This window comes from Apostichopus japonicus, chromosome 15 (genome assembly GCF_037975245.1).
Source record: "Apostichopus japonicus isolate 1M-3 chromosome 15, ASM3797524v1, whole genome shotgun sequence".
Classification (NCBI taxonomy): Eukaryota; Metazoa; Echinodermata; class Holothuroidea; order Aspidochirotida; family Stichopodidae; genus Apostichopus; species Apostichopus japonicus.
Window position 1 is genome coordinate 1,702,768 of NC_092575.1, and position 17,141 is coordinate 1,719,908.

Below are 17,141 nucleotides of genomic sequence, written 5' to 3' on the forward strand. Positions count from 1 at the left end.
CGACGACTCGGTCGAGTTCAAGTACATTAGTGAGAGAGGAAAAACGGAAACGTCAAAAATGGAGTTGTCGGGGTAAGGGGTAGGGTGAGGCGCACACCCCCTCCGTAATCCTTTATCTGTCACTGGCTACCCTGTGTATATAATAGGGATCTTTCTCTTCCCGAGGTCTTGGCTATCTTCTACTCCCTCCTTTTCTCCTTTTTCTCTCTTTTTTCTTTTTCTTTTCCCTTCCTTCCTCTCCTCCTTTTCTTTTTTCCCCTCCTTTTCCCTTTTTTCTTCTCTTTTTTTTCTCTCCTCTTTTCCTTACCCGGGGGGCGCGCGCCCCCAACGCCCCCCCCCTGGATACGCACCTGCATAAGTTGGGGCCAAAATATTGATGACCTTTAACACAAAACTTAGAGGGCGCTGCAAACCCTAAACCATCCATCGTCATTCATCGGTATTTAGTAAACGGTATAGTTGGATGAAAACTATAAAAAAAAAATGATTGCATGATCCTTCACACACAATATCCTCGAGCAAGCTTCTCTAAATATCATTGATAAAGGGATCCATTAATGGTTGATATAATGGTTATCTATTATTCCTTTCTGTAGTAGGGAAGGGAGTTACACTTTGTGAATCTAAGGATACACTGGATATTTGATTTTCTCAGTAAGGGCACGAAGAAGGTCTGATTCCTGCTTTAAGGACAGAGCAAGCATAACGCTGACTGCAGTTTATTTGATTTTACGTTCTCCCAAATCACTGCCGCCGATTTGGCCGAAAGTGTTGAACGAACTTCTGGCCAATGTGATATGCATTCATTTCAAAATGGCGGCTTCCAGTGAAAACCTCTCCGAGTGGCGGTCTCTTTTGAACTCATTGACATTTTTCGACAAAATCAGGAAACAACATGAATATTCTGAAGGAAGCGAACCAAAGAACTTGTTTGCTATCGAGGATGGTAGAATTTTCCTTTGGGATGGGGAGTCACGTTTGCTGACGGCCAATCTTCACGATATTATAGCTACTGACACAACACTTGACGCCAACGAATCTTTGTCGAACGTCACTCCTTTCAAGGTTCTCTTGCTTTACTAAGCCTAACTTTGTCTTAATCGGACTTCATTAACGTTACATTCCAAAGTTAAACCGGTTAACTGATAAAATCTTAATTCATTGTATTGAAAAGGTCTAATTTGATAACAGACCTAACAGTTTTACCTAACTAGACATACTTATTACTTGTACCTATTTGACGAAATTGTTAGCCTAGGGATAACACAAGACAACGTTCGGCCTAGGCCCTACTGTAGGTCCCAAGTTAAACAAAAGTGTATATATGGCGGAATGGCACTGTAACTACCTTAGTTAAGCCAAGGTAACCAAATGGGTATAGTTGCAAGTGGTATCCAAGTCCTCCAAATTTTAGATGGGGAATTGATTGAAAGAAGAATATAATTTTCAATCCAAATATCACTTGATACAGACTGGTATGACGTCAAATATCATCTGTCAAAGTTACAAGAGGATGTATTACTGCATTTCTAAATTTACATCTTTTCTTTATTAGGCTCACTGTACTGTTTGTGGTTTATGCATTCATCATATTTTATTTGCTATCATATATTATCCTATATTTTTTGTTTTCAGACTAGCATACAAGAACAGTCTCTTCTCTGTACAGATACTCCCTTTTTCAAAGTGGAACACATTTGTTTCAACTCTACTGGGCAGCAAGTTCTTCTGTGGGGTAGGAAAGGTGTCAGTGTTTTGCATTTGCCTCGAAAGCAGGGCAAACATGGAACATTTCAGGGAGGAAAAGCTAGAATAAACTGTAGGTAAGTAACAAGGAGGAATCGACCAAAGGTTGACGGGTGCTTCATGCTTCATTTGACCCCTCTACTCTAGCCACACCCCTTCCTTTCTTATTTATTATATTTGATAATGCTCAAATATAGTTTTGGTTGCAAAACTAAAAGTGTGTGAATGGCAGAAAAATTTGTATGTTGGACAAGAAATAAGCTTGAAAATTTAGCATTGTCTTTGATGTTTTGTAAATATTACATCAGAATTACGGTCATAGTGTAGTAACTATATGGTAACTGCTGAGATTTATAGTCAATTTGTATTTTATATTTTTACCTCCCACAGGACAGTACCAATTGCAGAGAGATTCTTCAGCACTAACCCGTCTATCCACCTTCTCCAGGTATCATGGCATCCAGGGAGCGAATCTGCCTCCCATGTTGTTCTCCTAACATCAGATAACACGATAAGGTATGAACAATTTCTGGTCATTTACAGTAGAACTCTACTAACAGAATGCATCAGTTTTTTTTTCAGTAAACTGTAAATGTAAAGTTCATGTTTACACATACAGGTTGAACAAATAAGTAAGAAAGTTATAATATCAAATTATTCAGTTTTGCACAATGAATTTAATTTTTTATAGGATGTTTGGTTTGAGGTCCTACTTAACCAAAGCATGTTTACATAACATGAAGTCATATGTGTCTTCTTCCAATCCCTCATATACCAACACCCCTAGCAACATAATGGATCAGTCCACTATCCTCTCACCTCCAACTGGTTTAGCATTTCATCATATATAGCAATTAATTACACCATCAAGGTCATACTCATAGGTTATCTCTGTCTCTATACTGTGTACAAGCATCCTATTGTTTCTCGAATCACTTACATCTTAGCTACATAGCAGAGAGCACAATATATTTATTGCACCCCCAGCATTAAGCAGAGTTGTGCTCTTTCTATAACTTATCCGTTTCCATCAACTTGTTAAAAGTGTTGAAGAGAAAACAATTTCCAACATACCATAACCAAGATCAAAAATTCTTGATCATTTTGGTTTTGCTTTCTTTCCTCTCATTCTCTCCCGCCCCTTCCGGGTGGATATTCCCACTTCAAAATCACCATTATTATTATTATCATAATTGAGACTAAAAAGTTTCATGCTAGCTCCCATTTCAAATACTACATATGTCACAAACAACATACATCTGCAGTGTCAACTCTGTTATATTTTACAAACTTACAAGGTGCTGTAAAAGTACAAGGTCTTTAGTTACAGTAATACCTGAATGGAAATGTTGTAAGTTTTGATACAGTATAATAACAACCCTACCACATGCAGGTATTTGGTGTATCTTAAAGTTTCAAACGTAGTCATTTACTTTTATACAATGCATGCCATGATTTTAGACATATAAACCTATTAATATCTCCTGAACGTAACGGTTTCATCTATCCAAAGAAGTCTTTACCATAAATGCTCTTCTCTTTATTTCTCTCTTGATAGGATCTTTGATACCTCTTACAGTACCAAAGCATTGCAAGTGACAAAACTTGTCCAGGGCGGCCCTAGCTATTCCCTCTCTCCTTCCCACTCTACATTTGAGGTTGCTCTAGGTGACATAGCCATGGCTTTTGACTTTGGCATCCCCTGTGAAGCTTCTCCAAACAATTCGGATGAATTAATTTATCCTATTTACATCTTAAAAGGAAATGGGGATGTTTTCTTGCTGACAACAAGTCTCACAAATAGAAGGTAAGTGATGTTCTTGTTTCGTATGAAGTTATAATATTAATCTGTGTCTTTCATGGTTGTAACCAAATGAATGTAAACAAATGAACCAAACTATGAGTGAACTACCATTGATGCATTCTGATTATGCCTACAGTAAATTCATGATTCTTTTTAGGTTCTCTATAAACAAATAATTTGTTTAATCACAATTGTGCCAGAAAGACCCAGAAAGGGTCACATATGTTCACTCTCTATATGCTAGTTTTGCTGTCACCAAGGAAAGGGGGGATCGGGGATATTACCACTACCCCCATTTGTATAAATAAGTAGAAATATTTCTTCCAAATAAATTACAGATGTCTATTTTATGTGACTGTTAATCTGTTATGGTTCCAGATTTCAGTAGTCTTTGAAGATGAGTAGTCATTATTTTTGAATATTTTGTTTTCCAATTGCACTTAAAATCATCTTTATCGCTAGATACCAGCAAACCAGACCTCAAGGTCCACTGGTGATGCATCCTCCTGCTGAAGACAACTACGGCCTTGATGCCTGCAGCATCTGCTGTCTCCATAGTAACCCACCTGTACTGGTGGTCGCGACTTCCACCGGTCTGCTACATCACTGCGTACTCCTGAGTACTACTGACGATGAAGAGGCGTTAGTGAGTCAGATTTTTACTTTTGTTATGTTTTTTTTTTTTATTCATTCATGGAACGGTATGTGAGGGGATGTCCTATTCGTCCACTGACCCTCTTGAAGCCTATCTAGCTGCCATTACCACCATATAGATCCCTGCATGGATTAGCACCAGAATACATGAGTAGCATGATCAGTCGGAAGACCACCACCTCTCTCCGATCCTCAAATCAGCTACTGCTCCATGTACCTAAGTGGAAGCTCAAGTCATTTGGTCAAAGATCGTTTTCTAATGCTGCTCCTACTCTTTGGAACTCACTTCCACTGCACATCAAGTCGGCACCCAACGTTAACAGACTCAAAAACAGACTCAAAACTTATCTATTTTTGACTGCCTTCCTTGAGCACTAGCGCCACTGAGCATTGGTTTCCTCTCGATATTGGTGCTATATAAATTTGCATTTATTATTTTAGTATTATTATATTGATATATACAGGGGGGCTCTAAATAGGTGGTCCATGGGACATATCTAGCCTTTGACAGATTTCAAGAGCATCAAACTAACTAATTTTGCACATTCTCCATTCCTTCCTTTAAGGGCAGTGAAAGTTTTCAAAGGACAACAGCTGTCAGTGTTTTTTCAGAAAAGACAAACGCCGGCTCGACGTTACCAAAACAGATGAAGCAGTCTTTGTTCGTTTACGAGAGTGTAGAGCTCTCCCTCACTCCAATCTTGTCGGAATGTGAAGATTTAGATTCAGATGTCTCGTATCCGATCATGCTGTCTAAAGGTTTGCTTTCATGAAGGATGTTTTACTCTTCTTTTGCTTGCCTCTTGTGACATTTCATTTGCAAATAAATGTTTGAAAGAGTGAAATAAAACAAAAAAAAAACAAGAAAGGAAATACTAGACAAAAAATAGAAGGTACAAGAAAGTTTATTGCACGAGACAAAGATATTGTAACTAATGCATGTTTCAAGCAGAAATGAGTGATAAAAAATGGCAGTTTTAGTATTGTAATCCTAGAATACTAGGTTTTCTTCACCAAACAAATACAGATATTTTGCATTTGTATTTCAATTTCAATACAGTTGATATTTTTTTATGTAGCATCCTGCTATGCTATACCAGATTAGTTTTGATGTTTTTTCACATTTTTTTTTATAGATCAACAGTCAGAACATTGCTACTACTGTTGCCATGGTGCTGGCTTACACTCTGTTTCCTTACCATGGCTAGAGAAGATGGAAAGATTTTGTGATGTTGGTAAGAGATTTATGAAACTGATTAAAAAAAAAAAAAAAAAAAATTCTTGTGGTGGTAATTGCTCAATGTGAGTTTTGCTAAAGCCCTGAAAAGATGGTAAAGGATTTGTACTATGGACCTTGACTCGTATAAACCCCAAATTTTATGATGCAAAAGTTGAAAATTATGTTGAGTTTCTAGTTTTAGTTTAGATATAATAACATTTGTGATAAATATTTCACATGAATTATGGTGTATTGTTGAATTACTTCTGAGCTTGGGATGTGTTTCAACCTTGCAAATATCCTGATTATTCCTCAAATATGCCTGAAATGCAAAAATGAAAAAGAAATAAAAATTCTCAGCTGTTGTCAACAATTTGTCTTTCCTGTCATACTGCCCTTCCAAAGCGCTTGCTTACTCTTTTGACAACTGTGTAATTTCACCCTTCACAATGTCTCAAAAATGTCAGGGTACGAGGATCTCTAACCTATTAATTTGGAAATTTTGTAGCAATGTAGATAAAAGTGATCAAAGCTTAAGGGTGGGAGTTGAGGAAGGTAGGAGGGGAGTGGAGGAGGGGAGTACTGATGCCTTTGCATGGAGAGCTCCCTTTCCCGTCCCCGTTACTCGTGCACCTAACCTGCACCAAGAAAACAAAAATGCTGATGACCTTTCATTGTATTTTTTTTTTACTCAGATGACAAAAACAAAGCGATTGATGATACAGAGGAAGCAGGAGTCTCGGAATTGCATCAGGATCAACCCTGTATAGTACAGCACCTCGTCTGCACCAAACCATCCGAATCCTGGTTAGTATTCTGGCATAATCACCTGACGGTTTGAACCAATTAATAAAAATGCTATCATATGCAAAAACAGATTAATTATTGCTTCCTTATACAATGACCTGTATACCAATGATCTTTAGCCTTTCATTTCATTTTTTATAAATTTCAATTAAAAAAAACAGAAGGAAACAAACAAGGTGGAAAATAAGGAATCAAAAAAGTCCAAAAGATAATGTATGTCCATATTTGGTGAATTAATCCTTGTTAAACTGCTCTCATTTTGCCTGTTTGCCTTAGAAGGATGAAAATGCCCCGTAAACTTCTTCACGTTCACCAGAACATAATGTAATTGAATGAGTTATTCCTCACAGGTTTGTAATCCTTACAGTCGGACTTTGTGATTACGTAGTTTATTTTCTTTCTTCACCGTCGAAACAATGCTCATGTGAAGACGGAGTTGTCCTCCCCCCCCTCCCACCCAAAGAGATGGACTTTATTATCAACTATTTTATCCAATGTGTTGTTGATTTCATGATTGTCACTAACACAAAAAAAGCGATGGTAAACTGTAGTAGTGTGATACTGATTGCATGGATGGAACAACATCAATGATGGGTTATATTGGACAGTGTGATTTCTTCTGCTTTGCTATTTTTAATCTGCCGCAATGAAGGCAAATGTGAAACTGTCTTGATAATATTACTTTCACCCCAAAAAAGGAAGATAAAAAGGAGGGAAAATGACCGATACAGTCTCCCCTTTTCAGGGCTACAATAAATCATCTTTTTAGGCAAAACTAACAAGATTTGTGCTTAACTTTGTATGTATCAATTTTCTTTCTTACTATATGAACGCCTCGCAGACAATATTACTTATTGTGCATAAATTAATTCTTTCACCCCTCAGTATTACAATGTCTTTTTTTACACTTTTGTCCAAACAGCCCTCCAGCTCCAGTCTTAGGATTAGCTTCGGTGGTGGATCCCCTCTTGGGAAATATGATCCTCTGTCTCTCAGGGGATGGGGAATGCTTTGTCAAACCTTTAATGTGAGTTAGAATATTAGAAGTTTTATAGCAAAGAAGAGAGAAAAAAAAAAAAATTGGTACTACATCGAATGAAATATACATTTTACATTATTATATACAGAAGTACAAGTTAGCTTCCATCTGCTACACATTGTATATTTAATTCTGTTTTTCTTTGCTTTATATCTAATTCAACATTTGTAGATTAAAACAACATATTTTCTTGAAATTTGTAAATGCCTTACTCACTGTATAGTCTGCAATGGTGACTGTTTAAGTGATGGGGCTATTTCGAATTAGACAGAAACTACGATTGGTTATATCCTGAAAGTAATCAAAACTCCCAGGTTTTGTAGCGTGTTCTATTAAAAACACTTGTCTATTTTAAGGTAAAACCTTTATATTAAAATCCACAATTTTAGTGTCTTGATTATCAAACTATTCAACTTATTTTGTGCTTCCATTTTTTTCTTGATTGAATCTAACATATTTCATTGCTTGCCCTGCTCCTCCCCACACCTGTCCCCACCCCAGTAGAGTTTTACCAATACCACGATATCTCCAAAATTTTACATGTCAATGTTGAAATGGATTTCTTCTAGGTCTGAATCTGAAAGATCTACAACCAGCCTTTTGTCCGAGGAACCAAGTGATGAGGTCATCTCACCGCTTCGTCAGCTGATGAGGAAGCCATTCCAGCAGCAGATAAGAGAAATACTCCAGAGGGACATCTCTAATCCGATCTTAAAGTTAGTTATATTCATATAAATTGGTTACTTTGCAGGCTGTAATCTAATGCAAGCAATTCAGTTACATTCAGTGCTGGTTTATGCTTTAATGGATCCCATTGGTCAATCAATCCATTCTTGGTACAAACTGGGGAGTAGTTTAGTCACTTTTCCACGTTGGTTTCTGGTCACTCGGCATGATTGGCCCTGCGATCCATTCTCATGTAGTTATCGGGAGCGAATTTGTCATGTTCAGCACGGGTTGGTATCGGTTTCGTCATCCATGATTGTCGTTCGTTCGTTCATTCATAGTCACCTGTAATTAATTGTGTTTTTCAACATTTTTATGACATTTTCATCAGAACAAGAAGATGAGTAAATAGTAAGTAAGTTGATGCAAGTAAGAAATAAAAGTATGATGAGTGGTTTCTTTAGCATATCCAATGTATATATTTAATAATTAATCGCAGAACTAGTGCAAAAACCGAGTTACCACTGGAAGAATCATTCAAGCTGCTTCAACGAGCTACTCGAATCCTGCGAGAGGAGTATATCATGAAACAAGATCAAGCAAGAGAGGAAACTGAAAAGAGGTGAGATGCTTGACATTTTGACTTGATCTTTAAAAATGAAATACTTTTTTGGCAATCATATTGAAAGGTCTCCAAAGCCCTACTTGATGTTTGCTGGTAAGTTGGCATGTCTTATATATTAACATTAACTGATAATGAATGCATAATCAATTCATGCATAAATTTTCCCATAGCGTGACATCACACCTCAGTCAAAATTGTGACATGCAAGAAATCCCGGCTGTTGTCCTGTAAAAAAAGTAAAATGAAGGAAGGACAAAGCCACGGTTGAGCTGTAACCACAAACCAGTTCATGTTTGTGATTTTGTCGTTCTGGAAATCCCTAGGCCTAGCATAAAATTACATCCAAGGTTAAGGTTCTCAAGGCAAAAGCTGTTAAATGTATCCATTTTAGGAATGTAGACTGATTAAATATAGACTATAAATTTCACCTTTTTGATTTTCTTGGGTTTAAAAAACTCTTCAAACAGAACAATAGACTACTTATGTGGATCTGAAAGGCCAGTGTGGTAGGATTGCAAACAGTTCATATAATTCTAGTACAGTAAAACTGGCTGCTATCTTACAAGGATTGAAAGGCAAAAGCTGTTAAATGTGTCCGTTTTAGGAATGTAGACTGATTAAAGAATGCCTATAAAATATCAGGATTGAAAAGGCAAATAGGGTCAAATACTTCTCTTTCTTTCCTTCAAAGGGTGAAGATACTGGTACAGCAGAAGGAACAGCAGCAGGTGGATCTGCACGAGTGTCAAGCGATGGAAGGCCTGATCCGAGAACAGTTCAGCGAGCTAGCGGAGAGGTATGAGGACGCCCAGGACAAACAGGAAGAACTGATCCAGAGGGTTGGAAAGGTTTTACATACTCTCCAGAATCAATTACCGATACTATCAGAGGCAGAACAAGGGATGAAGACAGAATTGACGGGGATAGAAGCAAAATTAGGTAACCTGGAGACAGCGCTGAGTCAGGTGAGTGAAGTGGTCCGGTAGGATGACTCCTGGCGTGACTGGTAAAGGGCACTGGCATGAACTGCATAGTGCAGGGGTTGCCACTGGGCGGTCCTACGGGCCAAATCCGACCTGCGAAAAGAATTGTACCCGAGACTTGGGTATCTGGACCCGTTTGGCATCATTTCGGAATCTACCACCCCCACCCCTTCCCTTAACCTTCTGACCCACCCACCTCCTCTCCACACCCCCCACACTCAACCAATGTCGAATTTTTTCCTACCTAAAAAGATGAACTAAACCATGACGGCAAGAGTTCTAATGATGAAATTAAATCGGTGTAGTTGTTTTTGAATATCTCTTGTATTTGTGTATTGTTTTAGAACTTGAGTCAATGTATCCCCATTAAGGATACAGACTTGCTATTTGCATTTAAATATAAAAGATATACAAATAACATTCTATTTCAATTGATAATTCACCATCGTACAGGTCAGAAAGAAGTTTGGCTACCGTAAAGACGTCAGCGAGGTGAAGACTCCAACTTCTACGCAGGGGCTCAGCCAATCACAGCAAACACAAGTGAAAACCTTGTTGAAAGAAGAGTGAGTCTATACTAGTAATTCATTGCATTTGAACATCTCCTCAGTGTGCCACATGCATCAAAGCAGCCTGTAAAATAGGAAACATTTTAATATTAATGCAAATGTTCTATTTTCATAATAATTATTTGCATATTGGAAAATCTGACATGCTCAATTGCACCTACACTCCTACAGAAATGTTTCAAGAAAATGAATGTAAAAACCTGTCGAAACCTCATTCTGTAGTGGTAGGCCTTTTATTCTTGATCTTTTGTCACGATTATTTGAAAAACCTCTTGGTACCGTTCTGTTAAGTACATAGCTGGAAGAACCAGCAGATGTGGTGCAGCACTTTATAGATGTACTTTATATTGTCTCAACATATGGTACACACTATTAAAAAGACTTAGTTTTTAATGCATGAATCAACCCATCGTCTTGGTGTTTAAACATGTTTATGACAGAGGTACATAGCCAAACTTACCTTTTTATATAAGAATTGGGACAGATTTGGGTGTTGCAAAAGAGCCAAGGAAAAAGGTATCAACATTTAGTGATTGAATGACAAATTTAAACGTGCTTGTTTTTTCTTCAAAGAGTTACATCTAATATGCACAGAAAATTGACCTTGGTGCCTTTCAATGCTTAACCAATTCCACTCTCTTTCTACTTCTTTGCAGAAATGAAAAGATTTCCGATTTAATTGCAGAGGTCAGGAATCTCACGACTGTGGTCGCAGTGTGATGTATGCATATGTGGTGACGCTGAGGGACCAGTCTGATAGCTATAGTTTGACTTGGTGAAGCTTCTCAAAAGCCATGACATGTTTTTAGGTGATTCGCAGGAAGAATTTGCCTTTTGCCAAACTTGAAGAACTCATGTGATTTGTTTCTCGTGCAAAGATCATATTCAGCGTATTTTGATGTTGCAAACAAGTCTGATATAGACTGAAATAAGCAGTAATATTTGTTTGGCTCTTTCAACACATATCTTCTTTCCAAGCCAGGGTTCGATTTCTGATACGGTTTTGTGTATGTAAAGCCGTGTCGTGAGTTGACGTCGACACAAAACTGGTGGTATCATACAGACTACCCAAATGAAAGATAACGTTCCTCAAAATGCAATCTGTTATTATCATTATAAAGCAACTGGAAAAACATATCAGTTGTTTGGGCAACTGAAAAGGGATATACCAGTTGCTGTAGTTGATGGCTTAATACAAATGCTGGTAATTTTCTGCATCTTCAGGTCAAACCCACCTCCTGATCTTCATAATATATTTTATTGCAAAGATGTGTCAATTTTATGTTATTTTGTCAATCACCTGGCAAATAGGCTGAAAATGTTTTGTTTTTTATAATATTAAACTCTGACATTATACAGAAATGTCGCATTTGAATGAATTTCTGAAGAACATTTAAAGCTAAGCCAACATTCTAAATGTATCAGGCTTCAAGAATAAATCAACGAGAATATTGTAATAGGCAAGTAAAGCTTTTGAGTAACATTTGCCATTATGACATCACAGACCAGCTAATGTGATCCATTCCTGAGAAGAATTGAGGGTTTAGCCTGCCAAAATAGATTACATTCAAACATATCTTGCGTTAGGAATGAGATATTGAGGCGGGGTCTTCAGCTAACAGTGTGATATATTTTTCTCGTCCCATTGCCTGCTACTGAAATATACCTTTAAACGAGTGTCTAAGAGACCGACAGAAAGATAACAAATTTGGTTAACGTGATTATCTACTTTTAAACTTTATCTTGGTTTATCTTAGTGCACTCTGCATAAACCAATAATGGTATAGTAAATGAATCACACACATCTGCTTAAATGGCAGAGTTGTATGATGTCAAAGTTGTTTATTCATGATCAAGTCCAGTTGTAACAAGTTATCTTCTGCTTCATGGCACTAACTTGAGTCACTGCGTTATTTGTACAGCACAAGCTATGAAAAATTTTCCCAAAAGGTGCAGAGATGAATTTTGTTATATACATTCAACAAAACTTTGAGTTGCCAGAACACTGTGTAAATATATTTCATGCACCTTCATGTATGTGACAGTGCTTTGGGATCCATAAATTGCATGGTATTAAAACTATCTTGGATGTAGTAAACAGGACTGTTTACAATAATCAATTATGGTAAAATGATAATGTAGTTGTGACTAAATTATGCTAATTAGATAGCTTCCAGTCTGGCTCCTGTGTAGAGCATGAAATACTTCACTGGCTAACACCAACTTAAAAGTTAATCATGCTTTGCTTAGAAGGCATAACTAACAGACATTTATCTTCTTTAGTTTTGCCCTACAAAGAAGAGATATCATGAAGTAATTTGAGGGTGATTTGATCAACTCCAAGAGGCATGATTAGGGGTAGTACTACAGTGTTACCAGTGTATGAAAGTACCTTGTTAAGATCATGTGATATTAAAGTTCAAAAATAAGAATGGTGGGAAAACTCATTTGAAGGAAAGATGGATAAATTACCACTTTAGGTCCAAGTATATTTTGGTTTAAGGGAGCACTTCTGACCCTGCTCTCCAATGTTCTAAGATGCTTTCTGCACCTTACCAGTGAGATGCTGTAATAGTAAATTAAGGTCACTTACAATCTATTTTATGTTGAGGACGGAGGGGAGGGGAAGGGGAGGGGAGGAGAGAAAGATGGGGAGATCTTTTTTGTGTAAAGACTCAATGTACACCAAAACCATCAATTCAATGGAACAAATATTTTTACTTCCCGTTTTGTTTTTCTTTTGAAGCATTTCAAAGCAAATTAAATTTCAGATTGTTTTGTGTTATTGTTATGACAGAATACAAAACAATTCTTCATTCTTGGTAACACTTTGACTGGGATGATTTGTTACTATAATGAAAAGCAGACATAAGCGAATGTGATAGAAATAAAAACCATTTTTTGTACACAATTCAAATTTTATGTTCTTTTGTTATGATTTTCTTTCTTCAATCTCCACTGTGAATACATATTGTACATCAAGGATAAACTGACAGTAACAGCTCTTACACATAAATAAATTTTAAAAAAATCAGCAGCTTGGTTGGACTAAAACAGAATGATAATTTGTTTCACCAAAGCCTGCCCCACGCTGCATGACTGATAATGACCAAACTCAATGCGACTGATTAGGCCTAGTTTATGATGGTCATGAAGACCCCAATTAGTCTTGCAACTGACAGTATTTTCCCACCCCCTCCCGGACACAGAACGACTGATATAAAGTGCACACAAGGACTGTTTTCTGTTAATGCCCGGTGCTTGTTTAGGTCACATGTAAAATTACTTTTCGTTGATTGTTTACATGATTTAAAACTGGGCAGGTTTAAAACTTGATAGAAAAAAATCCTGGTTTCTCAATTTTAATGATTTAGTCCAACCAACTGCTTGAAAATCTAAATACTACATTAATTTTGACCACAAAAACTAAAGCTACAATACCACTTTTTGAAGCCAAAGACAAGTATACACTAAAATACAAACTTTTCAAAAATGCAATATTATTCTTAAAATGAATTGGCAAGTACTTAGCTAAATATATACAGTTGATATCAATGAACTGAATTCCTATATCAGCTACTTTAAATCTTTTGCCTGCTTTATAAATAACTTCTAGCACCAATTTCTCAAGGGCATCCATCAACTTTATCTAAAAAAACAAGCTTTCATGAACTACTTTTCAATTAAATAGAACATGTCCTATTTCTCTAAATAAAACAATCAGTTTTATGTCTTTATCGGATGTTGCCTTTTGCTGTCATTGAACATTGTGTGGGAACATCAACTGACTCTATCCAGCACATTAATTCAATTTTAATTGCCATATAAGCTGCAACTTTCATCCTTTTCATTACTTCAAGGAAGCATTTTATTTCCAAATATTTGGATAGTTGTTGTATTTTGTTTTTAAACAACAACTTTTTCAGATTTCCCTGTTGCTACGTCAATTGACAAACCTCAACATCTGACAAAGTTGATATAATTTAAGAAGTCCTGTTTGTGCAACGAGATATGAACATTATGTGGCATAATTTTCTTAAAATCCAGCCCCTTTTAATAGCCATTCTTTCAATTTTTATGCTCTGTCAATGAGTAAAATTAACTTGTTCTTAATTTATCAAAGAGTCCAGCCAATTTTTCTTTTTCTTCCGCATCTCTCTCCTTCTCCATCTCGGTGATGGCGTTCAACTCCTTTCGTACTGCTGCGCCCAGCTTGGGGTCCAGTTTGGCCACTTTTAAGAAGTCCTCTCTGGCTTCTTGGTAGTTGCAGCAGTGCCTGTGAGCCTGTCCTCTTCTGAATAATGCCTTAATGTTATCTGATTGGTAGAAGAGATATTAGATTTAAATATAGATGAAATCAAAATTTTGTTTACACTTTTAAACAAGAAGAACATGCTGGACAGTAAAACACAAAACAAGGGTACCTCTCTTCAAGGTTCCACCCCTACTGATGAATAACATAAGTGTCTTTTAAAAAGTAATCATTTCTAAGAAAATTCAAATATCTCAACTTTTGTACAAACCAAGTCAAGTGTGACCAACAGAAAAGGAAGAAAGTAGAATGTAACTAAATGGGATGGGTAAAACAATAAATTAACGAGGGATATGAACACAAAGAACATTTTAAAAGTTGTTAGAAAAAAGTTAACGCAATTGAGACACAATTGTAGATTATAGAGTAACAATGGTGTGGAAGCAAGTTAGAACTGCTGTTCTCCACCCCCTCCCATCCCCCCCCCCCCTTTCTCCCGCCCCATCATCACCATTCTGCACAAATACATTCAAATAATGTCAACCAAAACTCCTTCAAAACTTATGAAATGCTGTGTGCAATCTATCAGTTCTGAGTGTTTCTCAAGTCCTACTATTAAACGTCTTCTAGGGTCTCACCTTCCTCTTTGTCCAGCACACTGGTTGCGTGTTCAATGGCTTGGTAATACTCTCCAAGTTGATACTTGCACTGGGCATAATTCAGAAGGAAGGGAATTCTGACTTCGTCGAGTTTCATCCAGTCTTCAGAGTTTGGCTTTTCGTGAAGTAGAAGGTTCTCTAAACAACCAAGAGCTTCTGCGTACTTCTCTGCTGCTCGTTGATAATCTTTCTGGTTGTAAAAGTTGTTGCCTTCCTCCTTCAGCGTGGGTAGAATGTTCTTCCTCTCGTTGTCAGACATGGCCCAAGTTTCTTGTTTATAGGCGCCCGGATCTTCGACTGTCAGAGCTTCGAATCTAAAGACTAGCGGTTCTGGTGTTTTCACCATCTGGTCCAAGTCCTCGTAGCCTAGGCCGTGTTTGCCCATCTGTGCAAGGCCACAGCAATGGGATTTCTGGGGGACGTGGTCGTGTCCACCTTTCCTTACGTCCCTTAGAGTCTTCATCACAGCAGGGTAGGCTGATAAATGCTAAATAATGGAAGGGGGGAAAATGGTAATATTAACAAAAAAGAAAGAAAGAAATGAGATGTTTAAAGGTGCAATATCCTTATTGTAGCGGATCCACAGTCTGAACAAGACAATATTCTTATTTTCAAAATCCTTGTTGAATTTGAATAGGAGACAGAAGTATAGGGAATCAGATGGAGTGATGGGAGAGGGACTTGGTGTATATCGCAACAAAAAGAACATACAGGGAACTACTACCTATAAAATGCAAAACATTGAGAGACAATTCTAGTGTTTCTCTTATGCTAATTACATAACTTTTAAGGTTGAAACTCACAACAATATTTCCAGAAACCTCCCAGATTCAGCAAAATGGCTAAAGTAGTACCATCAGTTCTGTCTGTGAGTCAAATTTCCCTTAGGTCTACGTACTTAACTGCAGATTATCAAACTTTGATATTTAAGCTTTTTTGATACCCTTTTAGGATATTGATCATTTAATACTGATGACTAGTGAATGTTGGTGAACAGTAGAAGTCAAACTTGAGATGGAACAACTGGATCAGGCTAGACAGTTTGTGAGTATGAACATTCTAGTGTCTCTTCTGATCCCCTGACCAATAGAAAGGATCTTCAGTGGATAGTGAGCAATGCAACTGCCCTTGCCCCCATCCAATGATTTTCATATTGCCTCAGTATTAAGCCAACTCACAGCTTGATCGACAAAAAAGTCTGCCACCTCCTTTGGTCTCATTGTCTTCAGACACTCCTCCCACACATCTAACTTGAATTGTTTTCCTGTGACAAGTTCCATAGGTTGACCAGTTCCAATTCGGCTGTCATCAAGAACAGTGTTTTCTTCATCTAACCGAGAGCATCTGTAGTGAAAAGATATCTGCAAGTAGAAGGGAAATATCAGACCGGTGGACTTTGATGAAGTTCGCAGAGGTACATTAGGCTCAATTAGCTTAAAAAGAAAAAAAGATGCATAGAGGACTATTGAAATTGACCCAGCTTTGAAAGTGCTCTGTTTCAGTGTTTGTTTGGACAATTTCTAAAATTAAAGTAAAACAAAATGTAAGCGACAGTATTATATATTCATCTGTCTTGTTTCGTGAGAATAATATACAGTACATAATAGGTCTTCCGTTCCACTGAAATTTTGATCGAAAATAAATTCAACATTTCGTGTTACTGATCCCCATCCATTAACATAATGCTGTCTAACCTAACTGTTGGGTAACCTACACTAGTAATGGTAGCCCATTGACTCGTAGAAAGCAAGTTACTGTAGCCTGTATATTTTAAAAACGTACCTTTGTTTCGCTGTTGTAACCTGGAATATCGCCCTTTCCAGGGTAAACGATCTTCTTTGTTATTCCATCCCTCAGGCCTATACCCATCCCTACTTCCATGGCTGTATTTCTGATGATGATACTGTTTTCGTCAGTTTCTTCTACTAGAGAGTCAGACCCACGGCGAAAAAAACCTGTTCGCGAAATCTACTTACATACAAACATCAATATGAAAAATTCTAGACGTCTGACTTTCCATCATGAAAACTCACAGTCCTTCATAGTCATGCGATACATACAGAAGCGTAGAAGGAACATTGCATTGACGAGTTACCAACTTGACAAAACGACAATTAT

At 37.3% G+C, this 17,141-nt stretch overlaps 2 protein-coding genes across 2 annotated transcripts; one reads left to right on the plus strand and one right to left on the minus strand.

Moving 5' to 3' along the window:
* The first annotated feature begins 741 nt into the window (after positions 1-741).
* Positions 742-13,029, plus strand: LOC139980791 (nucleoporin 88-like). The gene is made up of 14 exons (XM_071992726.1): positions 742-1,065; positions 1,636-1,823; positions 2,137-2,262; positions 3,305-3,553; positions 4,013-4,196; positions 4,771-4,963; positions 5,341-5,439; positions 6,119-6,230; positions 7,153-7,257; positions 7,839-7,985; positions 8,435-8,557; positions 9,252-9,525; positions 9,997-10,109; positions 10,769-13,029. The coding sequence occupies exons 1-14, from the start codon at positions 814-816 to the stop codon at positions 10,830-10,832; spliced, it is 2,229 nt and encodes a 742-aa protein (XP_071848827.1). The 5' UTR covers positions 742-813; the 3' UTR covers positions 10,833-13,029.
* A 1,172-nt stretch (positions 13,030-14,201) lies between these two features.
* On the minus strand, positions 14,202-17,019 carry LOC139980804 (AH receptor-interacting protein-like). Its single transcript, XM_071992747.1, has 4 exons — positions 16,806-17,019; positions 16,202-16,384; positions 15,003-15,510; positions 14,202-14,428 (listed from the first exon to the last, which is right to left on the minus strand). The coding sequence occupies exons 1-4, from the start codon at positions 16,902-16,904 to the stop codon at positions 14,211-14,213; spliced, it is 1,008 nt and encodes a 335-aa protein (XP_071848848.1). The 5' UTR covers positions 16,905-17,019; the 3' UTR covers positions 14,202-14,210.
* Between the last annotated feature and the right edge of the window lie 122 nt (positions 17,020-17,141).

Coding starts and splice junctions, on each gene's coding strand:
- LOC139980791 (XM_071992726.1), top strand. CDS start 814: ATGGCGGCTTCCAGTGAAAACCTCTCCGAGTGGCGGTCTCTTTTGAAC. Junction 4,197..4,770: donor CTGACGATGAAGAGGCGTTA/GTGAGTCAGATT, acceptor CCTTCCTTTAAG/GGCAGTGAAAGTTTTCAAAG. Junction 5,440..6,118: donor GGAAAGATTTTGTGATGTTG/GTAAGAGATTTA, acceptor TTTTTTACTCAG/ATGACAAAAACAAAGCGATT.
- LOC139980804 (XM_071992747.1), bottom strand. CDS start 16,904: ATGGAAGTAGGGATGGGTATAGGCCTGAGGGATGGAATAACAAAGAAG. Junction 16,385..16,805: donor GTTACAACAGCGAAACAAAG/GTACGTTTTTAA, acceptor TTCTACTTGCAG/ATATCTTTTCACTACAGATG. Junction 14,429..15,002: donor TGTGCTGGACAAAGAGGAAG/GTGAGACCCTAG, acceptor TCTACCAATCAG/ATAACATTAAGGCATTATTC.